This window comes from Aulonocara sp. 'chitande type north' Nkhata Bay, linkage group LG4, assembly GCF_057382095.1.
Source record: "Aulonocara sp. 'chitande type north' Nkhata Bay isolate Kocher_YH1m ecotype deep benthic linkage group LG4, A_spYH_male_GT1.1, whole genome shotgun sequence".
NCBI classification, from domain to species: Eukaryota; Metazoa; Chordata; class Actinopteri; order Cichliformes; family Cichlidae; genus Aulonocara; species Aulonocara sp. 'chitande type north' Nkhata Bay.
The window spans coordinates 1,564,862-1,582,493 of NC_141347.1; the positions used below are offsets into that span (position 1 = coordinate 1,564,862).

Sequence of the window (17,632 nt, forward strand, 5' to 3'; positions counted from 1 at the left end):
CTCTTTCCTGATAACAGAAAATGTAGCGAGGATTGTAGACGCACTGAGGTCATGAGTCACTCCTTCACCTGCAATACACATTTGCATTTTCAGCAACTTTTATGTAGTTAAAGCAGTTCTTTCAAGATAATTTCTCTTAGAAATCCACTTCTTTGAAGTGTTTTTTCAGTGGACTTAATGAGAAGTAAAATAAAGCAGTAGGTTGGTGATTTTATTTCCACCTGTACAAAGAAAATGTGCTTTTGAATCCCAGCAGCCTAGAAATAATGCTGACGCTTGCTAGTTAGTGTTAGCTAGTGTTGCTAGTTAGTGAATCTAAAGATATAGCAATCCATCTAAGATCTGTGGCTACCAACATACCAAAAATTCCTCCTTAGTTGTAGATTTTAAGCTCGCTTGCTGAGTAAATGTGTACCGACAGCCATAGCAACTAGCTATCTTAACAATATAGTGGCTATAAATTGTATCTACTGAAATTATAAAACTTTTAATAGTTTTTGTAAAATTGGCAGTTAAGTATTTTTATGCTTTGAACATGGAACAGATGTGTTATTTACATAGTCCATTTCATATGTAGGTGGATTCTGGTTGCAGAGGTGTATCTGTCTCCTGCCTTTTTTGAGTTTCAAGTATTCATGCTAAGTTAAATGCTGTCCTGAAGGTCTACTAGTGGTTCTTGTAGTAAATTGAAAGCTAGGGTCATGTTCAGCTTAAAGTCTAAACCAAATCTAGCAAATCTATAATATACCACCTTGTTTGGTATATTATTATCATTCAAAGGTATATATATATATATACTACTTACAGCATCCCTATGCACACATCTTCCCTCAGCTCATACTTAAACTACGAATCAGACACTCTGTGACAAGTGTATTGATCACAAACGTGCTGTTATTGTGGCTTAATTTACATAAGCGGCTTAGGCCACAGTTTTGCAAACTAAACAGTTATGAAAATTTATCAAGTGCCAGTGTTCCCTGGGCATGAAAGGAATGAACCACATATGCTCCTACAACAGCTTGACAAGCTTAATTAATACAATAAAAAATCTTGGTGTCACAGTTCTCCATTAGATACTACATACAGCAAAGGTGAGGTAGACCCAACTCTTGTAGGGTTAGGGTGCAGAATGATGTATTTCTGAAATTAAACAAGAAACACAACTCCATGTTAAAGCATTTTCGCCTAAAACATCTACTGAGTCATCAGTACCGGTGTTTCTTCCATCACTTAGAGGCTTGCCTTTTTGGAAAGGCTTACTCACAGATTACTTGACCAGGAGTCACACAGTAGGTGGTTGAATCATTTCTGATTAGATTTATCCAGCATTCCAACGATAGCAAAACACATCCTTCTAGGACACTCTACACTTGCATGGGACTACCAAAGGTTGGTAAATCTGTGTTGGCATGCACATCGCATCTCTCCCAGGAGAATGTAATGGTTGAACAGCTTGCACAGAGGCTGGTTTAGGAGGAATAAGCAATTCACCATAAACCCCTCAGGTGCATCTGTCAAAGCTTTTGCTCCGTTATGTATTTGTCTGGGATACCTTTAATGACTTTAGACTACATAGGATAGCTGGATGCGGATGGGCCAGTTATACAGTCTGTGGTGAAGCAGGCTTAACCTGGAGATGTAGCTATGACTGTAACATCTGCTGTTACCAATGAGATTGTTGGGGTCTTCAAAGCTGAGTCTCAGATTGAGACTGACCCAGTGAGACCGCCTTATTAAATGTAGCGAAATCTTTACTGAAATTTTAAAAACCTTAACTCATCCATTGTACAATGTGTTCAGTGTACTTTAGATGAGAAAGTACTCGGGCACCATCGTCAAGGTGCAGATAATCTTCTTTCTTGCTGGCTCCTGCATGTATTCAAGCATGCACAGAGAAGATGGTAGTGTAACCCAGGGCCTTTGGTGCTATCTTGTCATTGTAACGAATGTGGCTATTTGAATCCAGAGTATCAGAATCTATGTTATTGATGCAATTTATCTTTCAGTTCATAGTTAGCTCTCTAGATTGCTACTAGTGTCACCCTGTCAAGCAATAGCCAGCATAATTCCAAGAATATTTTTTAAATGCTTACCTGTTACTTTCTGGGGGCATTCAACTAAAATAATCAGATTTCTATGAATTCATTGGTGATTAGAAAATGTTTGTCAATACAAATGCAAAGCATGAAAAGAAAGCAGGAAAAATACAGATAAAGAGAGTCATTAGGTGCTCTTATCTCACCCAGAGCCACTGAATGTATTCCAGCACGAACTACGAGGCAGTCTTTGAGCTTGATTTAAACTTCCGTTCTGTTTTATGTGTATATGTAACAGATTTTTTCTGCTGCCTGACCTCCCGGGTCATCCAACCAAAAGCCCTGGATGACCCGGGAGGTCAGGCAGCTGCTGAAGGAGAGGAACATTGCGTTCAGGTCTGGCAACAGGGATTACTACACCACAGCCCGATCCAACCTGAAGAGAGGCATCAGAGAGGCAAAGGGGGACTATAGGAGGAGGATCGAGGACCATTTGAAGAGTAATACCAGCCGGCAGGTGTGGCAAGGCATCCAGCACCTAACCAACTATAAGATCAATCTCGGAGCTGCGGACGGTGACCTGGAGCTGGCAGAGGAGCTGAATATCTTCTTTGCCCGCTTTGAGACCAGGGTACCGGAGGTATTGGAGCCACAGCAGCAACACGCCACCCATAGCAGCACCACCCTCACCCTGGAAGAGCACGAGGTGAGGCGCATGCTGCAGGCTGTTAACCCGAGGAAGGCGGCGGGTCCTGATGGTGTGCCAGGTCGAATATTGAGGGATTGTGCAGGACAGCTGGCTGGGATCTTCACCAGGATTTTCAACAAATCCCTCGCACAGGCGACTGTCCCACTCTGCCTGAAGTCCTCCACCATAGTCCCCTTGCCTAAGAAGCCCCACATCACCGGCCTGAATGACTACAGACCGGTGGCACTCACCCCAGTGGTAATGAAATGCTTTGAGAAGCTGGTCCGCAGACACATCACAGCAGCCCTGCCCCGCAGCCTGGATCCACACCAGTTTGCCTACAGAGCAAACCGATCCACGGAAGACGCTGTAGCCACAGCACTCCATGCTGCATTAACTCACCTGGAAGAGCATGGTAGCTATGTGCGGATGCTCTTCGTGGATTACTGCTCAGCTTTTAACACCATCCTTCCACACAAACTGGTGGCCAAGCTACAAGACCTGGGGCTTCCATACAGCACCTGCATGTGGATCAATAGCTTCCTCTCGGGCCGTAGACAGAGAGTCAGAGTTGGCCATCACACATCCTCAGCCCTGAGTCTCAGCACTGGCTCACCCCAGGGCTGTGTGCTCAGTCCACTGCTCTACTCTCTCTACACACACGACTGCACTCCTCGCCACCACAGCAACATCTTTGTGAAATTTGCAGATGACACCACAGTGGTGGGGCTCATTTCCAAGGGAGACGAGTCTACGTACAGAGACGAGGTGGAGCAGCTGACGTCATGGTGTAAGGCCAATAACCTCCTCCTCAACACTTCAAAAACCAAAGAACTCATAATAGACTTCAGAAGGAAAAAGGCAGAGATCCAACCACTATTCATAAATGGGGACTGTGTAGAAAGGGTGGCAAGCTTCCGCTTCCTGGGAGTCAATATAGAGGAGAACCTTTCCTGGAGTGTGAACACCTCCGAGCTGCTGAAAAAGGCCCAACAGAGACTGTACTTCCTGAGAATTCTCAGGAGGAATAACATCACACAGAGACTGCTGGTGTCCTTCTACAGAGCCACCATTGAGAGTGTTCTAACTTACTGCATATGCATCTGGTACACTAGCTGCACAGGGGCTCAGAGGAAAGCACTCCAAGGGATCATTAACACCGCCCAAAAGATCACTGGCTGCCCTCTCCCCACACTGGAAGTTCTACACAACGCCCACTGTTTTAAAAAGGCCCAAAACATCATAAAAGACACCTCACATCCTGGCCACTCCCTGTTCGAACTGTTGCCCTCAGGCAGACGGTACAGGGCAATCAGAGCAAGGACTAATAGACTCAAACACAGCTGTTATCCAACTGCAATAACACATCTGAATACTACAAAAAAATGTCCATCACGCCACTCTTGTGTTAATCTATGCACGGTCTGAAGCATGTGTGTGGGAATGTATGTGAATGTTTTACTGTTATATCTTATTAGTATTTTAAGTATTCTATCTATTTTATTTATTGAATTTTATTGTTTTATTTATATTTTGATATTGCTAGGGATGATGCAATGATCGGGGACCATTCTTAATTTCGTTGTTCTCATGACAATGACAATAAAGTTTCTGATGATCTGATGATCTGATATGACAACTGTGCAACCAACCATCTAAAATTCCAGTGATCTTTTATTGTGCCCCAGGTGAAGCTAACTTTGTTCTGTCCTAGGGCTGCTCAATTAATTGAATTTTAATCACGATTACGATCTGGGCTTTCAACGATCATTAAAAATGACTGAGCCGATTATTAGCACCTCCCGCATGCTTTACTCTCGCGCTGCTCCGTGTGGCAAATCAAGCGCACCTCTCTGCATTTCGAACAGGCGTCACAACAATTAAGAGGACCCCAGGGAAGATCGGAAAGCTCGGAAAGCTAAGCAGAAGTTATTTGGAGAGGAGAGTGACTGCCGTTGGTTGAAAAGAGAGGTAAAAAAAAACAAAACTTCAGTGGTGTGGAAACATTATGGGTTCGCGGAGTCAGAAGTGGATCAAGTAGACATAGTGTGCAAACGGTGTCGTAGCTGCACCACAGAGCAACACTGCAAAGTTCACTAAACATAGATGTTTATATTTTTCATTTATTTCTTATATTGCAAACATTTGCACTGTTATCAGTATTTGCACACTGTTTTATATTATTTTTTAAAGTCATTATTCAATACATTGTTATTGTTAACCCTTTAAAGCCGGTCAGAGCGGCATGCTCCGTTTTGTGTAACTATTTTTAAATCCCTGTAGAACCTGAACCATGTAAGCTAGCGCAATAATTTTTTTTGCATATGAAACTTACATCTTATGCCATCAGCTTGCCCCAGGTCACGATTTCCTTCCACATAAAGCTTTGCAAAAATTGCATAAAAACCGCTTGCAGGAAAACATAATATTCCAGAAACACGCTTTGCCGATCCGATCAGCTGTTCGTAACACTTCCCACAGTGAAACAGACGTCAGCTCAAACTATCGCATGTCCACCATTTCCTGTCCGAAACTGGAAGTGACGCCATATTCGCGGAAAATGTAGTTTTTTACTTGTAGGCCTTAAAAGCCTATACTGGTGTTTTTATAAGTCATGTTTGACTTTTCTGAATAGTTTCTGGGATGCTTAGAACTCAAATTGCACTGCTGGAAATAGTTTATTTTGATGCATATGCTGTTTTCTTTGCAAATTTGCATCATAGGATTGTTTTTTCGTTTTTCCTGCAGTATATAAAAATTGGTGTATCTCCAAAATAAAACTATGAAGACACTCAAAATAAATTTCCTGTTGTTGTAAACTATTTTTTGCAACTTTTTTGTATTTAAAGTTTTGAGGGATAAACCTCTTAAATTTCCTCAAGTAGAAATATATGTAAAAAAAAAACAAAAACGATTTTCAATTTTTTTGTAGTTTATTGCACTTTTTTGTAATTGATGTAGTTACTATGGACTTAATGCATACATATTATTAAAATATGGGCTATAACAGTTGTATTGATGTATAGCAACTTGAAATGCTCCCACTAATGGCACTACAACATGTAAAAAAATAATATAAGCTCTGGTGGACTTGGTCCTATGATAGATCTTAAAGGGTTAAATAAATATCGTCAAATAATCGAGATCTCAATTTCAGTGAAAATAATCGTGATTATCATTTTTGCCATAATCGAGCAGCCCTATTCTGTCCAAATCAACCCTTTTAGGAAGCTTGTGAGATGGGGTTTAGCAAGCAACATGAATGCTTGGTAAAGGACATACATTTAGATGAAAGTACCGTATTTTCACGACCATAAGACGCACTGTACTAAAAGGCGCAGTCTCAGTTATGTGTGCCATTACTGTATTTAACACACACATAAGGCGCACTGGATTATAGGGCGCATACAAGTACCGTATGCGTATTTAAAAATAAAGCGGGAGCAAACCTGAGTTCGGTACCTTACTCACATTTCTATTACCGGTAATCGTCATCATCAACAACACACAAGCATACAAGTGTGCGTATTTAAAAATAAAGCAGGAGCAAAACAAAGTTTGGTACTCACATTTTTATCATCAATCAAACCCATCGAAGTCCTCATCCTCTGTGTCTGAATTGAACAGCTGCACTAAATCTCCATCAAACATGCCAAGTTCACTTTCTTCACTGTCAGAGTCACTTTCCGTGCCGTGCGGCTCCTCGGAAATGATGCCGGCTTTTGCGAAAGCTCGAACAACAGTCCCAGCAGACATGTTAGCCCAAGCATCTACAATCCATTGGCAAATTGTGGCGTAATTCGCCCGGCGCTGCCTTCCACTCTTGGTAAAACTGTGGTCACCATCGGTCATCCATCGCTCCCAGGCCGCTCGCAGCCTTACTTTGAACGGGCGGTTCACACCGATGTCCAGCGGTTGGAGTTCCTTTGTCAGGCTTCCCGGAATGACAGCAAGCTCACAGTTCATTTGTTTTACTAGTTTTTTCACATCGGCTGTGAGATGGGCACGCATAGAGTCACAGATCAACAGCGATGGTGATGCGTGGAAAAAACCACCTGGTCTCCTTACATACACCTCCCTCAGCCACTCTTTCATCATTTCCTCATCCATCAAGCCCTTTTCATTTGCCTTAATGATGATTCCTGCTGGAAACTTCTCTTTAGGCAAAGTCTTTCACTTAAAAATCACCATAGGCCGCAGTTTCTGTCCATTAGCATGGCAGCCAAGCACAACAGTAAAAGAAGACTTTTCATACCCCGTTGTGCGTATCGCTACCGTGCTGGTCCCCTTCTTCTCCACAGTGTGACTCACCGGGATGTCAAAAGTGAGCGGGACCTCGTCCATGTTTGTGATGTGGCTGGGCTGGATGTTTTTGTCGCCGATGTGTTTGCTGCAGTTGGAGCGGAAGATGGCCAGCTTTTCCTTATAATCCGCTGGAAGTTGCTGCGCTACCGTAGTCCTGGTCCGGATGGAAAAATGGCACCGTTTCATAAAACGAAAGCACCAAGACGGACCTCCTTGGAAATGTTCAATGTTCATCTCTTCAGCTAGTGAAACTGCTTTTAGTCGAATGGTGACCGTCGAAACGCTTCTCCCGCTCGTTCTTTGCTCGATGATCCACCGCTCGAGTCTTTCCTCCAACTCGGGCCACCTCGCCTTATGTCCGCGGAAACTCAGCTGCGTTTTCTTGAACTGCCGGAGCTTGTTTTCTAGCTTCCTCCATTTGCGAACCATCGATTCGTTAATCTTAAATTCTCTTGCCGCTGCTCGATTTCCATGTTCCTCCGCATAGCTGATGGCCTTCAGTTTAAACTGTGCTTCATAAGCGTGTCTCTTTGCCATTTTCAGGGTTGTTAAAACAACGATGTTCCACATAATGCACATACCTGTCCTTTTATACAGGTATGTGCGATTGTCCGGTATATACGATCAACGCCCACACTTCACCCTTTAGCGTTCTCATGGTGTTCTCTACTACGTCCTCCTTACAACACACAGGGCGCACTGCGCTATAGGGCGCGCCGTACTTTTTGAAGAAAATCTAAGACTTTTAAGTGCGCCTTATGGTCGTGAAAATACGGTAAGACGAGTAGGAATAGGTGTGCTTCAAAATTTTGAGTGAGATAAGTACTCGTGTTGAGCTTATGTTTGTAGAATTTCAAAGAGACCGACAAACTGCAGTACTGATACAGAATGTATGTCTGATAAGGGTCTTTCATTATGGCTTCTGTTGTAGCAGGACCTGATAATGAAATCATTTCAGTGGATAAATTGCTTTTGTAAAGAACAAGAAAGGTTAATGTGAGCGTTTGCAGGCTTTGTGACTGAGTCGTGTGTTCCCCGCTGTTACACATCAGTTCTGAAAGTAGCAAAACTCATATTTGTACAAGTAACCAATCTACTTAATGGCTATTGTTATCTGGGAGAGGAGGATCACTCCAAATTGATTTGATTGAATGAAGGGGTTTCAGAACAGCCTTACACCTCATCCCCACGAGTGAGCTCCACCCCTGACAGCTTTGTTCTGCTCCCAGTTATCTACCCTTAAGCTTCCATTTTTGGCACATTGATAGCAACTCCATCCTCCATTCAGAACAGCAGTCACTCCACTGTTCCCTAAGAGCTCATGTTCTCTCTTTTTGCCTTGCTCATTCACAGCTGCTATTCAATTTTTCATTATAATCTTCTGACTGTCTCTCTTATAGGTGTAAAATGTGCTTTCGGTTTATTCCATGAGCTACGTATTTTCGCTCAAAGAAACACAGAAAATGAACTGGGGTTGTCAGGTTACCAGCAGACTTGTGAAAGTCGTTCATCCAACCAAAAGTAGTCCAGCAAATAATCCCTTGATGAAAATATCTCTTTGCCTTACTTTTGAATATTTTCATAGGTTGTTCAAAATCTTTGTGACTGTGAGACTGTATCTTTGGATGGATCTACAGGAGCTTACACGCCATGAGTTCATTTCAGTTTAAATAAAAGATGAGAAACAAGCAAAAACAATATTTTTCCATAGTTTACCTCTCTTAATTGTTGTCAACAAGATTATTGTTTACATTAAAACAAAACCTGTGTAATACCCCATAAACTACTGGTTACTATGTTTAACAAGGGTTATTCAATCAGATAGAGTTAGAGCGTTTCTCAAGCTCTACAATCTGTGGCGGAATAATCCATATTTAATGCTTTATTGAGCATTTGGGGCAGCAGAATTGTGTATGTGGGAACGTAAATGTTCGTGGTAATGAAGGGACACATTACCCATAAAAGCTGTTTGGCTCATTGATGTATTTTAATAGTTCCTGGACAACAATGGAGCCCATTTAGCACTGAAGAGTAAGACAGACTTTTTACTAGTTGTGCATTCTTTCAGTTTGGTGGTTGATAATACAGATTAACCCAGTATCCGACAGCTTTTGTCATCCACCATACAGTAACCCATGCTACAGTGCAGATTTAAACAAGTCTTTATCACTTAACACGCACGTTTCCAGAAAGCTCTTCTCCTTTTAAGCTCCACATATCTGCAGGCAGTGCATTTTGACTCTTTATCCCCCTTTTCTCTCTCAGTTTTTGTCTCTCTCTCTTTTCCCCGCCATTTGAACCCGGTTACATTTATTAATATTAAAAAGGATGGTTGGTCCTCAGGGCTTCCTCCCTCCGTCCCAGTCTCTGTCTCTCTACTCTCATTACCTGTCTTAGTCTTTGTGTCCTTTTTTTCTTTATTAGTCGATTGTACGGACTGTGTGTGTGTGTGACATCACCCACTGGTTTCACTGATTTCCACAGTTTTCCTTTTTAAATAGTCTTTTGTCTTTTAACATTCCTACGATGATTTTAAGGGATGTCAACGGTTCAAAAGCTCAGACTGATACCTGAGACCAAAAGGCTAAGTAGTATGATATAAATGACAGAAATGCATCAAAACTTAGTCCTTGTTCTGTGCTGCCACTTAACCCTTTTTATGTTCAAGAGGAATTTGTTGCCACAAGCAAAGCTGTATCCTTAGTGTATATTTGTAGTCCAGTTGCTAGCAAATCCTGAAAAATGCCTGTGACATGTGAACTAAAAGATATTGAGAGAACTGAAGTTTGTGGTGTATGAGTTAAACTCATGGCCTGTAGAGATTTGGTGAAAAGCTTTAGTTTTTTCCAAATAATTTTAGGATTTAGGATGTTCTTCATCTTTGGTTTGTTAACAAATGTGTTAACGTTGTAACATCCTAACATGGTGAGCATGTTAAACATACATATTAGCATGCTGACAGCAATTAGCTTAAAACATCAATATGCTTAAGTACAGCTGCATAGAAGCATTAGCTTAGCCACTGACTTAAGCCATTCGGATGAGATTTATTTCTCTGGGGGTGGCGCCATGGTCAATAACTTTAATCCAGTATGTCTAGAATCATTTTTTATTTCTGCCAAACCAAAATGAACTCTGTTTATTTAGAAAATATGATGCTCCTCCTGTATTTCATAACCAGTCTAGAGCAGCATATTTGTGTTTTAAAGATCTCTAAACTATTTCCGTGGGATAATCTTTTTGGATTTTATCTGTCTGTTGGGAATCTCTACTTGTGCTAAAATAGCAGAAATTTGAGGAAAAGTTTTATTTGACCTACTTGAAAATCAATATAACAATCAAATGAATTTAAAGCCGCCAGCTGTTGCAGAGGCAGTTCTGTGTATTCATACATATTTTCACCAATATAAGTATGTTTGTAACTTACCCATGGGCATACAGAAAAGTATGAATGGCTTACTTTGATACTGTGAAATACTTGGGTGCGTAACTGTTCAAGCAGGTTCTTTTGTTCTATGATTTCTATATTTGCCTTTATTTATTTTTCTCTGGTTCTGTTTTGTCAGCTGTCCATTTCTATAATAAATTTCAGCTTAGATTGAAATTGAAACAATGAAGTGTTAATGTTTAGTCTTTTTTGTATTTACATCATAGCACTTCAAGATTAAAAGAGACCTGGACCGACATGATGTAATCTAACACAGTTGACAATCTGGATTTTAGATGCAATGAAACTACAGGAGTCCTGACTAATAGCTGCCACCATTATTTAAATCCCATACACAACACAATAGACATATTCCACTTTTTAGACCCAAGTAATTATTTGTTTCCTACAGAGCTTGATGTGTTTCCTGACATACAGTGGGTGTCTGTGTGTCACACACAGACCTACTTACACAAACAAACAAAGCTTGGTGATATAACCGTGTGCGGATATGTGCCAAGCAGGGGTCAGGATTGCACTCCGCAGGTCAGGGCTGCCACATCTGTCACTCCACTTCTCCCCAGAATATGGTCAGAGAGGGATGGAAGAATGGATGAGGCTGGAGAGAGAGGAGAACAGACTGTAAGAAGGGAAGGGTGGGGGGATAGCAGTAGAGGCTGTCAGGAACAGCTCCCAGGTGTTAATCAGTGTGCATGAATTTTAAAATAGAGTGCAATTGGAGAAAGTTATATAAATAAGTTTTCTGATCTAAATTTTGTGGACCAAAACTTCAATCATTCAATTTTTTTTCTTTACCCATTTAGCTGGGTCTTAGCTTAGATGACTTGATTACTTTTTAGAGCAAAATGACAGCTGTTTCACACTCTGAATTGTCATTAAGCCTGGAGATGAAAAGCATTATGACAGTTAGTGATAAGCCCTGGGGCGAGAGAAAGACTTTGTGTGCATGTGTCAAAATTACAGTTGATTTAGTAATGTCATCTAAGGCTCTGTATGCCTGTGAGCATGTGCGCATCCTTTCCCTATCTGTCAATTGCATTGCTAACACATGTTGCCCCCATCTGGCTGCCTTAAACATCAGCTATCATTACCATATTTCCAGTCCCATTCTTTGTCCAGCTTGTTCTGTTCTGGATAGTAGTAATCATGTGACTACAGAGGATTATCTGATAGAGAGCAAAACTCTTCTGATTATCTGAACATCTAATCCTACAAGAGTCTTGGGTTTACAATGATCCTGCATTACATGTTGAGATAACACAACAAAGCCTAATTTATCACTGACACGTGCTTTGGTTAAAGTGAACACTGAAGCCAAAAGATTTATTACAAACATCTACTGGTAGTCAAATTCCTCACCCTTGGCTAATTAACCCGTAGCAACCATATAAAGTTCAGAATTGTTCCCTCCCAGGTGCAATATTTCAGAAAACATGCTTGTTTCATCATGACATCATCATATTGTTTTTAATTACATGTTACTATGTGCTGCTACATTATAAACCTTGGATATGGCAGTTATCATAGCCACATGGCAATTTGACAAGAATCAAAGAAAATTTTCATGCTCTTGTTTTTTAAAAAACACCTTTTAAAATGAACAGTCTAACTTTTAGAGGTTAAACGTTTCAGACAGCAGGGATCCTGCAGTACAGGTATTGCAAAATTAAAAAAATATGGAAAAAAGAGGAAAATTGTTCTCTTACACAGGAATGTTCAATTTAGTTGTTTAAGGAGCTTGGAAAGATAAGCGTCTGGACTTCTTTAAGTTTCCTTTAAGACGTTTCACCTTCTCATCCGAGAAGTTTCTTCAGTTCTAAGAGCAACTGGTGGAGAGTCCCTGATTTTAAGCCCTATGGGAGAGTCCCCAAGAGGGTCATGGACCTCCGATTGATCCTCTACCTAATCACACGAGCCAAGGTGTGAAAACCGGCATGGGTCACAATCAGCCAAGGTTTTGCGTGTACCCATTGTGAAGCCTAGCCCCATCCTATCATGTGATTTACTGAGGGCTAGGTTTCACAATGATCCTCTATGAGCAAACACTTTGGCAAAAGCGGGAAGGAAAAACTCCCTTTTAACAGGAAGAAACCTCTTGGAGAACCAGGCTCAGGGATGGCTGGCCATCTGCCGCAACTGGTTGGGGGTGAGGGGAGGAAGACAGGACGAAGACACGCTGTGGAAGAGAGCCAGAGATTAATAATGACTAATGATTAAATGCAGAGAGGTGTACGATGAAATATTGTGTCATAATAAAAGGCATAAAACTACTTCACTTCTAGAAAGACTTTGATTTTTAAAATTCACAGTACAGTTTAATGCAACTACAAGGTAGAATATGCAAGTATATCATTACAGTGCTAAATGAGATCAGACACAACAGACTTCTAAGTGCTTAAAGTATGCCGTGTCTTTTTAATCAGAGTATATCATTGAGTCAATTAAATGTTTGAGATATTCCCATTGGACCAGTTTTATTTGATACCTTTTTTTAAAGTGTGAAATCTTTATGTTAAATCTTCTTTTTTAAAAAAGAAAAAAAAAAACTTGGCTTATCTTTGTCTAATGTTACTATTATTGTTTGATGACCTGAAACATTCAAGTATGACAAGAAGAGAAGAAGAAATCAGGAAGGGGCAAAGACTTTTATCACAGCACTGTTCATTAATGGAAACCAAATCAAATGAAGCTCAGTCTCGCCACTTCAGTCAAGTATCTACTCTTTTATTTCCAAGTGTATATGCTCGAGCACAGAGGGAGAAAAAATGGTTCCATGTGGTCTGCATTGTATATTGGGTATGAGGGGACATCAGTGATGCCTTTCAGCATTCAGTTCCAGTTCATTAGAGGACCAATGAAACACAAGCCTTTGTGCCCTAGTGAATGTCAAAAGTGTTTTATTCCTTTACAGTTCAGTTAACAGAGTTAGTGATTTTTTTCCTCACTAATTGTTTTGATTTTAGCTTTATTATTAACTTTGTATTGTGGCTTTGATTCACTTATTAGGTACAGGCAACAAAAACGTCTTGGCTAGGTTTGGCACTAAAGTATTAGGGCAGCTTTAGGCAAAGAAAACTATATTGCCAGGTTAATACACTAAAAAAGAGTTACGTTTAGGTGCTGAAAATGACTTGGTTACTTTTAGGAAAACATTGAAACACCCCTTCCATTCATCTCACTCGGAACACACGCCAAATCTACCCAAATAACTGACACCCTGGGAATGAGAATGAGCTTAATACTCAGCATTCACACAATAAACACAGACTCAATTACAGGATCCTTATATTTACAATGTTAATTAATGCTGTTATTATGTTATCAACAGAAAATTCAACAACCATCATGAAAATATTTTAAGTGTAAAAGTAAGATGTACTACTTTATTCCGGGGAGGTATATTTCTGTTGCAAGGCTCAGCTTAGCCTGTGGGTCTGCCAAGTTCTGGTATTGTAAATTATGTGCAATAAAAACGATGGAGAGAACTTTTGAGTCACTTTTAAGAAGTCCATTTCTCCGCCTTACTTGTACTTGCAGATAATAACCTGGAGACTTTAATGAAAGTTCTTTTTTTAGTTGGATTTTAATGAAGCCATATGTAAATTTAAATCTCCCTAAACTCCACCAGCACTTCTGTCCCATCATAATGAAGCTCATCTGCTCCCTTTCTTTCTGTTTTTATGGTTTGATCTTGTGCCTGCATGTGCACAGGCATGCACAGGCGCTCACACAATAATTGCTTTCTTTTTTCCCTCTCGTTCCAACACTAGTTCCATCCTTCTGGGGTCTGGTGAACTCAGCCTGGAACCTGTGTGCCATTGGGAAAAGGCAGTCTCCCATCGACATCGAAACCAGTCACATGATTTTTGACCCGTACCTGACCCCTCTCAGGCTCAATACAGGAGGACATAAGGTAAGGGTCACCAAATGAAAATGCTTCCTAATGGTTTTCACCTAGCGATCGAGGAGCTTTAGCTCATGTTTTGAGACAAAACTCATCAAATGTCGAGACACAAGCAGGACTGTCCTTCTGTGACAGTCGCTGGGCTTTAATTCATCAGGGTGAAAGAACACAGACCAGGACACTACCTCTAAATCAAGAAGCAGAGAAACTTTGGTCAGAGACAATGATTCATCTATATCCAAAGGCTTTGAAATTCCCAGCTGCATTTTGCTGCACCAAGGCTCAGGAGGCATTACAATTTTAGCCCTTTACACAGCAATCACAGTTAATCTTTGGAGGAAAAATCCTCTTTAAAGCACCTAAAATCACAGTTAAACACAGCTTGTGGGATGTTGTACTTTTCATCCTGGATTCATTATGACAGTTTGGAAATGTATTTTAGTTATTGGCCATAATAATGTCAGTGTGGGGAAAAGGGGTCTGGCTACAAGAGTGCAAATTTAGCTTTGTCACAAATTTAGAGTGGGCAAGACTTCCAACACCCTGCCTCAGGTGGGGGTTAGCTGGTGGTTCAAGGGCTGGACTGGCCTTGTCCCGGGGTCGCAGCTGGCCTTGGAGGTGGGTTGGGGGGTGGACATATTTTGTAAAAGCAGCTGACAGAAACCGAGAAAGGGCTTATGTGTTAATACATAAGCCCTAGGCTATTTTTTATAGAAATTTGACCTGAAATTTCCCATTCAGTCATCATGAACAGTTACAGAACTGTAAGTACAAACTGCACAACTACGGGGCAAAATTGTTCCCAGTTAAACCTGTAAATTAGAGTGAAAATACAAGCCAGCCGTGGTGATGCTTCTAAATCTGTTCTGAAAAATTCTCACCTGTAACTCCACCAAATGTAATACATCAGAAATGAAAGCACAATAAATGCTGCATTCATTTCAGTCGGAGTAATACCAGACTACTTTTTCACTTCAGTGTGCCACACTCTGAAACCCTCAAATAACAGCAGCTGGTTGCAGTTTAATAACAGAAAAGGCTCACTCCTGCTACAGGGACCACTGGGGTTGAAAGGGATACGGACTGTATTTGAGTTGCAGTGCAGGAAATTTAGGCTGGGACAACAAACCCCCATAAGGCCAGATAGTGAATTTTTCTTAAACTTCCCTCCTTGTGATTCGTAAAAAGAGGCCAAGACTTGACAAATGAGATGTTTATAGCAGAACATTGTTACAGTTGCCACTGTGAATGACATACAAGTAGCTATTCGGGGGCAATAAAGAGAGTAATGTGAGGTCATCAAAAGGTATTGAGAAGCAGGACAACAATTTAACTCCTCGTTTAAATTAGTCCAATTTGCCCATAGACAGGTTGCTATGGTAACTCAGAAAACCATTATAATTAAAAACTGGGGGAAAAAAGCAATCTTAAATGATAGTGTGTAATGACAAAATAAACTAAACTAAAATATCAAATACTGAATACTGAAGGTATTTAGTTTTAGTCTTCATCAGCCAAATTTGTCATTACATTAGAAATAAGGAAGCTTTTGCGCTCCCAAAATGTTCACGTTAGCTGAAAGAGGCAGCTCAGCATGATCCAGCCTATGGTAATCTGTTATTACTGGATAAAAGTGGACGGTTTTCAGCTGTAAGAACATGAACTTTTGAAAGCTCATGTTCAAGGTCATCTACTCAGATATGTTGGGATAGACAGAAAGCATTAACTTGACTTTTAAACTTACCTGAATTTTCTGTCAAGGTTGGTGTTGAGAGCTTGGTCTCCAGCTATAACTGAGCAGTTTTCAGTTTCTTTGCCTTTGGGCAAAGAAGGTTCTGGCAGGTTCTCCCAGAAACAACACTGGGGGAACAATGCCTTTATTTCAACATTCATTGGATTGCACACTGTGAATTCATCCCTCGGGGAAACTGTCAACATGCAGGTCTACTGTAGTATCCTGAGGGATCTGAGGGATAAATATTCAGAGAAAACCTTTTGAATTGTGATTTAAAGGAACTTCTGAAAATCTAATAACTGGAGCTACACGAGGTTCACGAGAAAGTATCTTGAATGTGAGATTAGCCAGATTTCAAACATGTAAGGATTGTAATATTTATAGGCCTGTTCTCAGAACTATTTGACATTAACATTGTTCCTTATTCTTAAAAACAAAACAAAAACACAACTTTTTAGCTGCATATATATGAATACAGGGTAATAAGATACATTAGCCAACATAACACGTGTAACTTATGAGCAAATCCTTAAATAAGCAAAGAAAGTACATTGCACAAATCATAGGTGATGAACTATGAATTTTACAAATTTCTCTTGCTTTAACCTGTAATGTAATTATATTTGACATCTACATCGTTGGTTTTCACTTTTCCCTTGAAAGCAGTTCACTACCAGCATTCATTAAATAATTGTTCTTGTGGGACTTGCATATTTCCTTTATTTTCAATAATCCATCCTGAAAATGAGTCCGACTTCAAACGTAATGTACATTTTTAACATATCTTCCTTTGATTCAGGACGTAGTCTGTTCTGAATCATAAGTCATTATTTCACAACATAATGTCTTTATGAAAATTTCACTGCCAAAGGCTGCTTTGATCTTGAACAATATGGTGCTTTGCTGTTAGATTTCATTGTTCCCTTCCAAAATCCAGATGCTTTGCTAGCTCAAAATGGATTTAATGTTTTCTAAGGTTTGATGTGATGATGACTGTGGGTGATTCATATCCACAGTTTAATGTCTGAATACTGACTGCCTTCAAGCTTTCTCTCGGAGCACATGACACACATTTGTTTACTTTAGGAATAATGATCATTTTCCTCTGGAACTTTCAAACTTGAGAAATGCTGAATAATAATAATAATAATAATAATAATAATAATAATAATAATAATAATAATAATAATAATAATAATGATGGTATTCTATGTATGTCCATATGATTGGACAAATGAAATATGTCTATAAACTACTGAGGTTACCAATGGGTGTAACTTGTTTATGGTTTAAACTGATTAAAATACTTACTTCAAATAAAAAGCTTTGTTTCTTTTTCTGTATGTATTCAATTTTCAATTCAATTTTATTTATATAGCGCCAAATCACAACAAAAGTCGCCTCAAGGCGCTTCATAGATACAGAGAAAAACCCAACAATCATATGACCCCCTATGAGCAAGCACTTTGGCGACAGTGGGAAGGAAAAACTCCCTTTTAACAGGAAGAAACCT

The 17,632-nt window shown here is 40.1% G+C and overlaps 1 protein-coding gene across 3 annotated transcripts in view; it reads left to right on the forward strand.

The window, feature by feature from the left end:
* Positions 1–17,632, forward strand: part of LOC147331682 (carbonic anhydrase-related protein 10-like) — a 154,071-nt gene that overhangs the window by 67,404 nt on the left and 69,035 nt on the right. For all 3 annotated transcript variants that reach the window (XM_086287887.1, XM_086287886.1, XM_086287888.1), the window contains exon 3: positions 14,251–14,393. In XM_086287887.1, the coding sequence (XP_086144013.1) occupies positions 14,251–14,393 (143 nt within the window). The remainder of the gene's footprint in view (positions 1–14,250; positions 14,394–17,632) is intronic.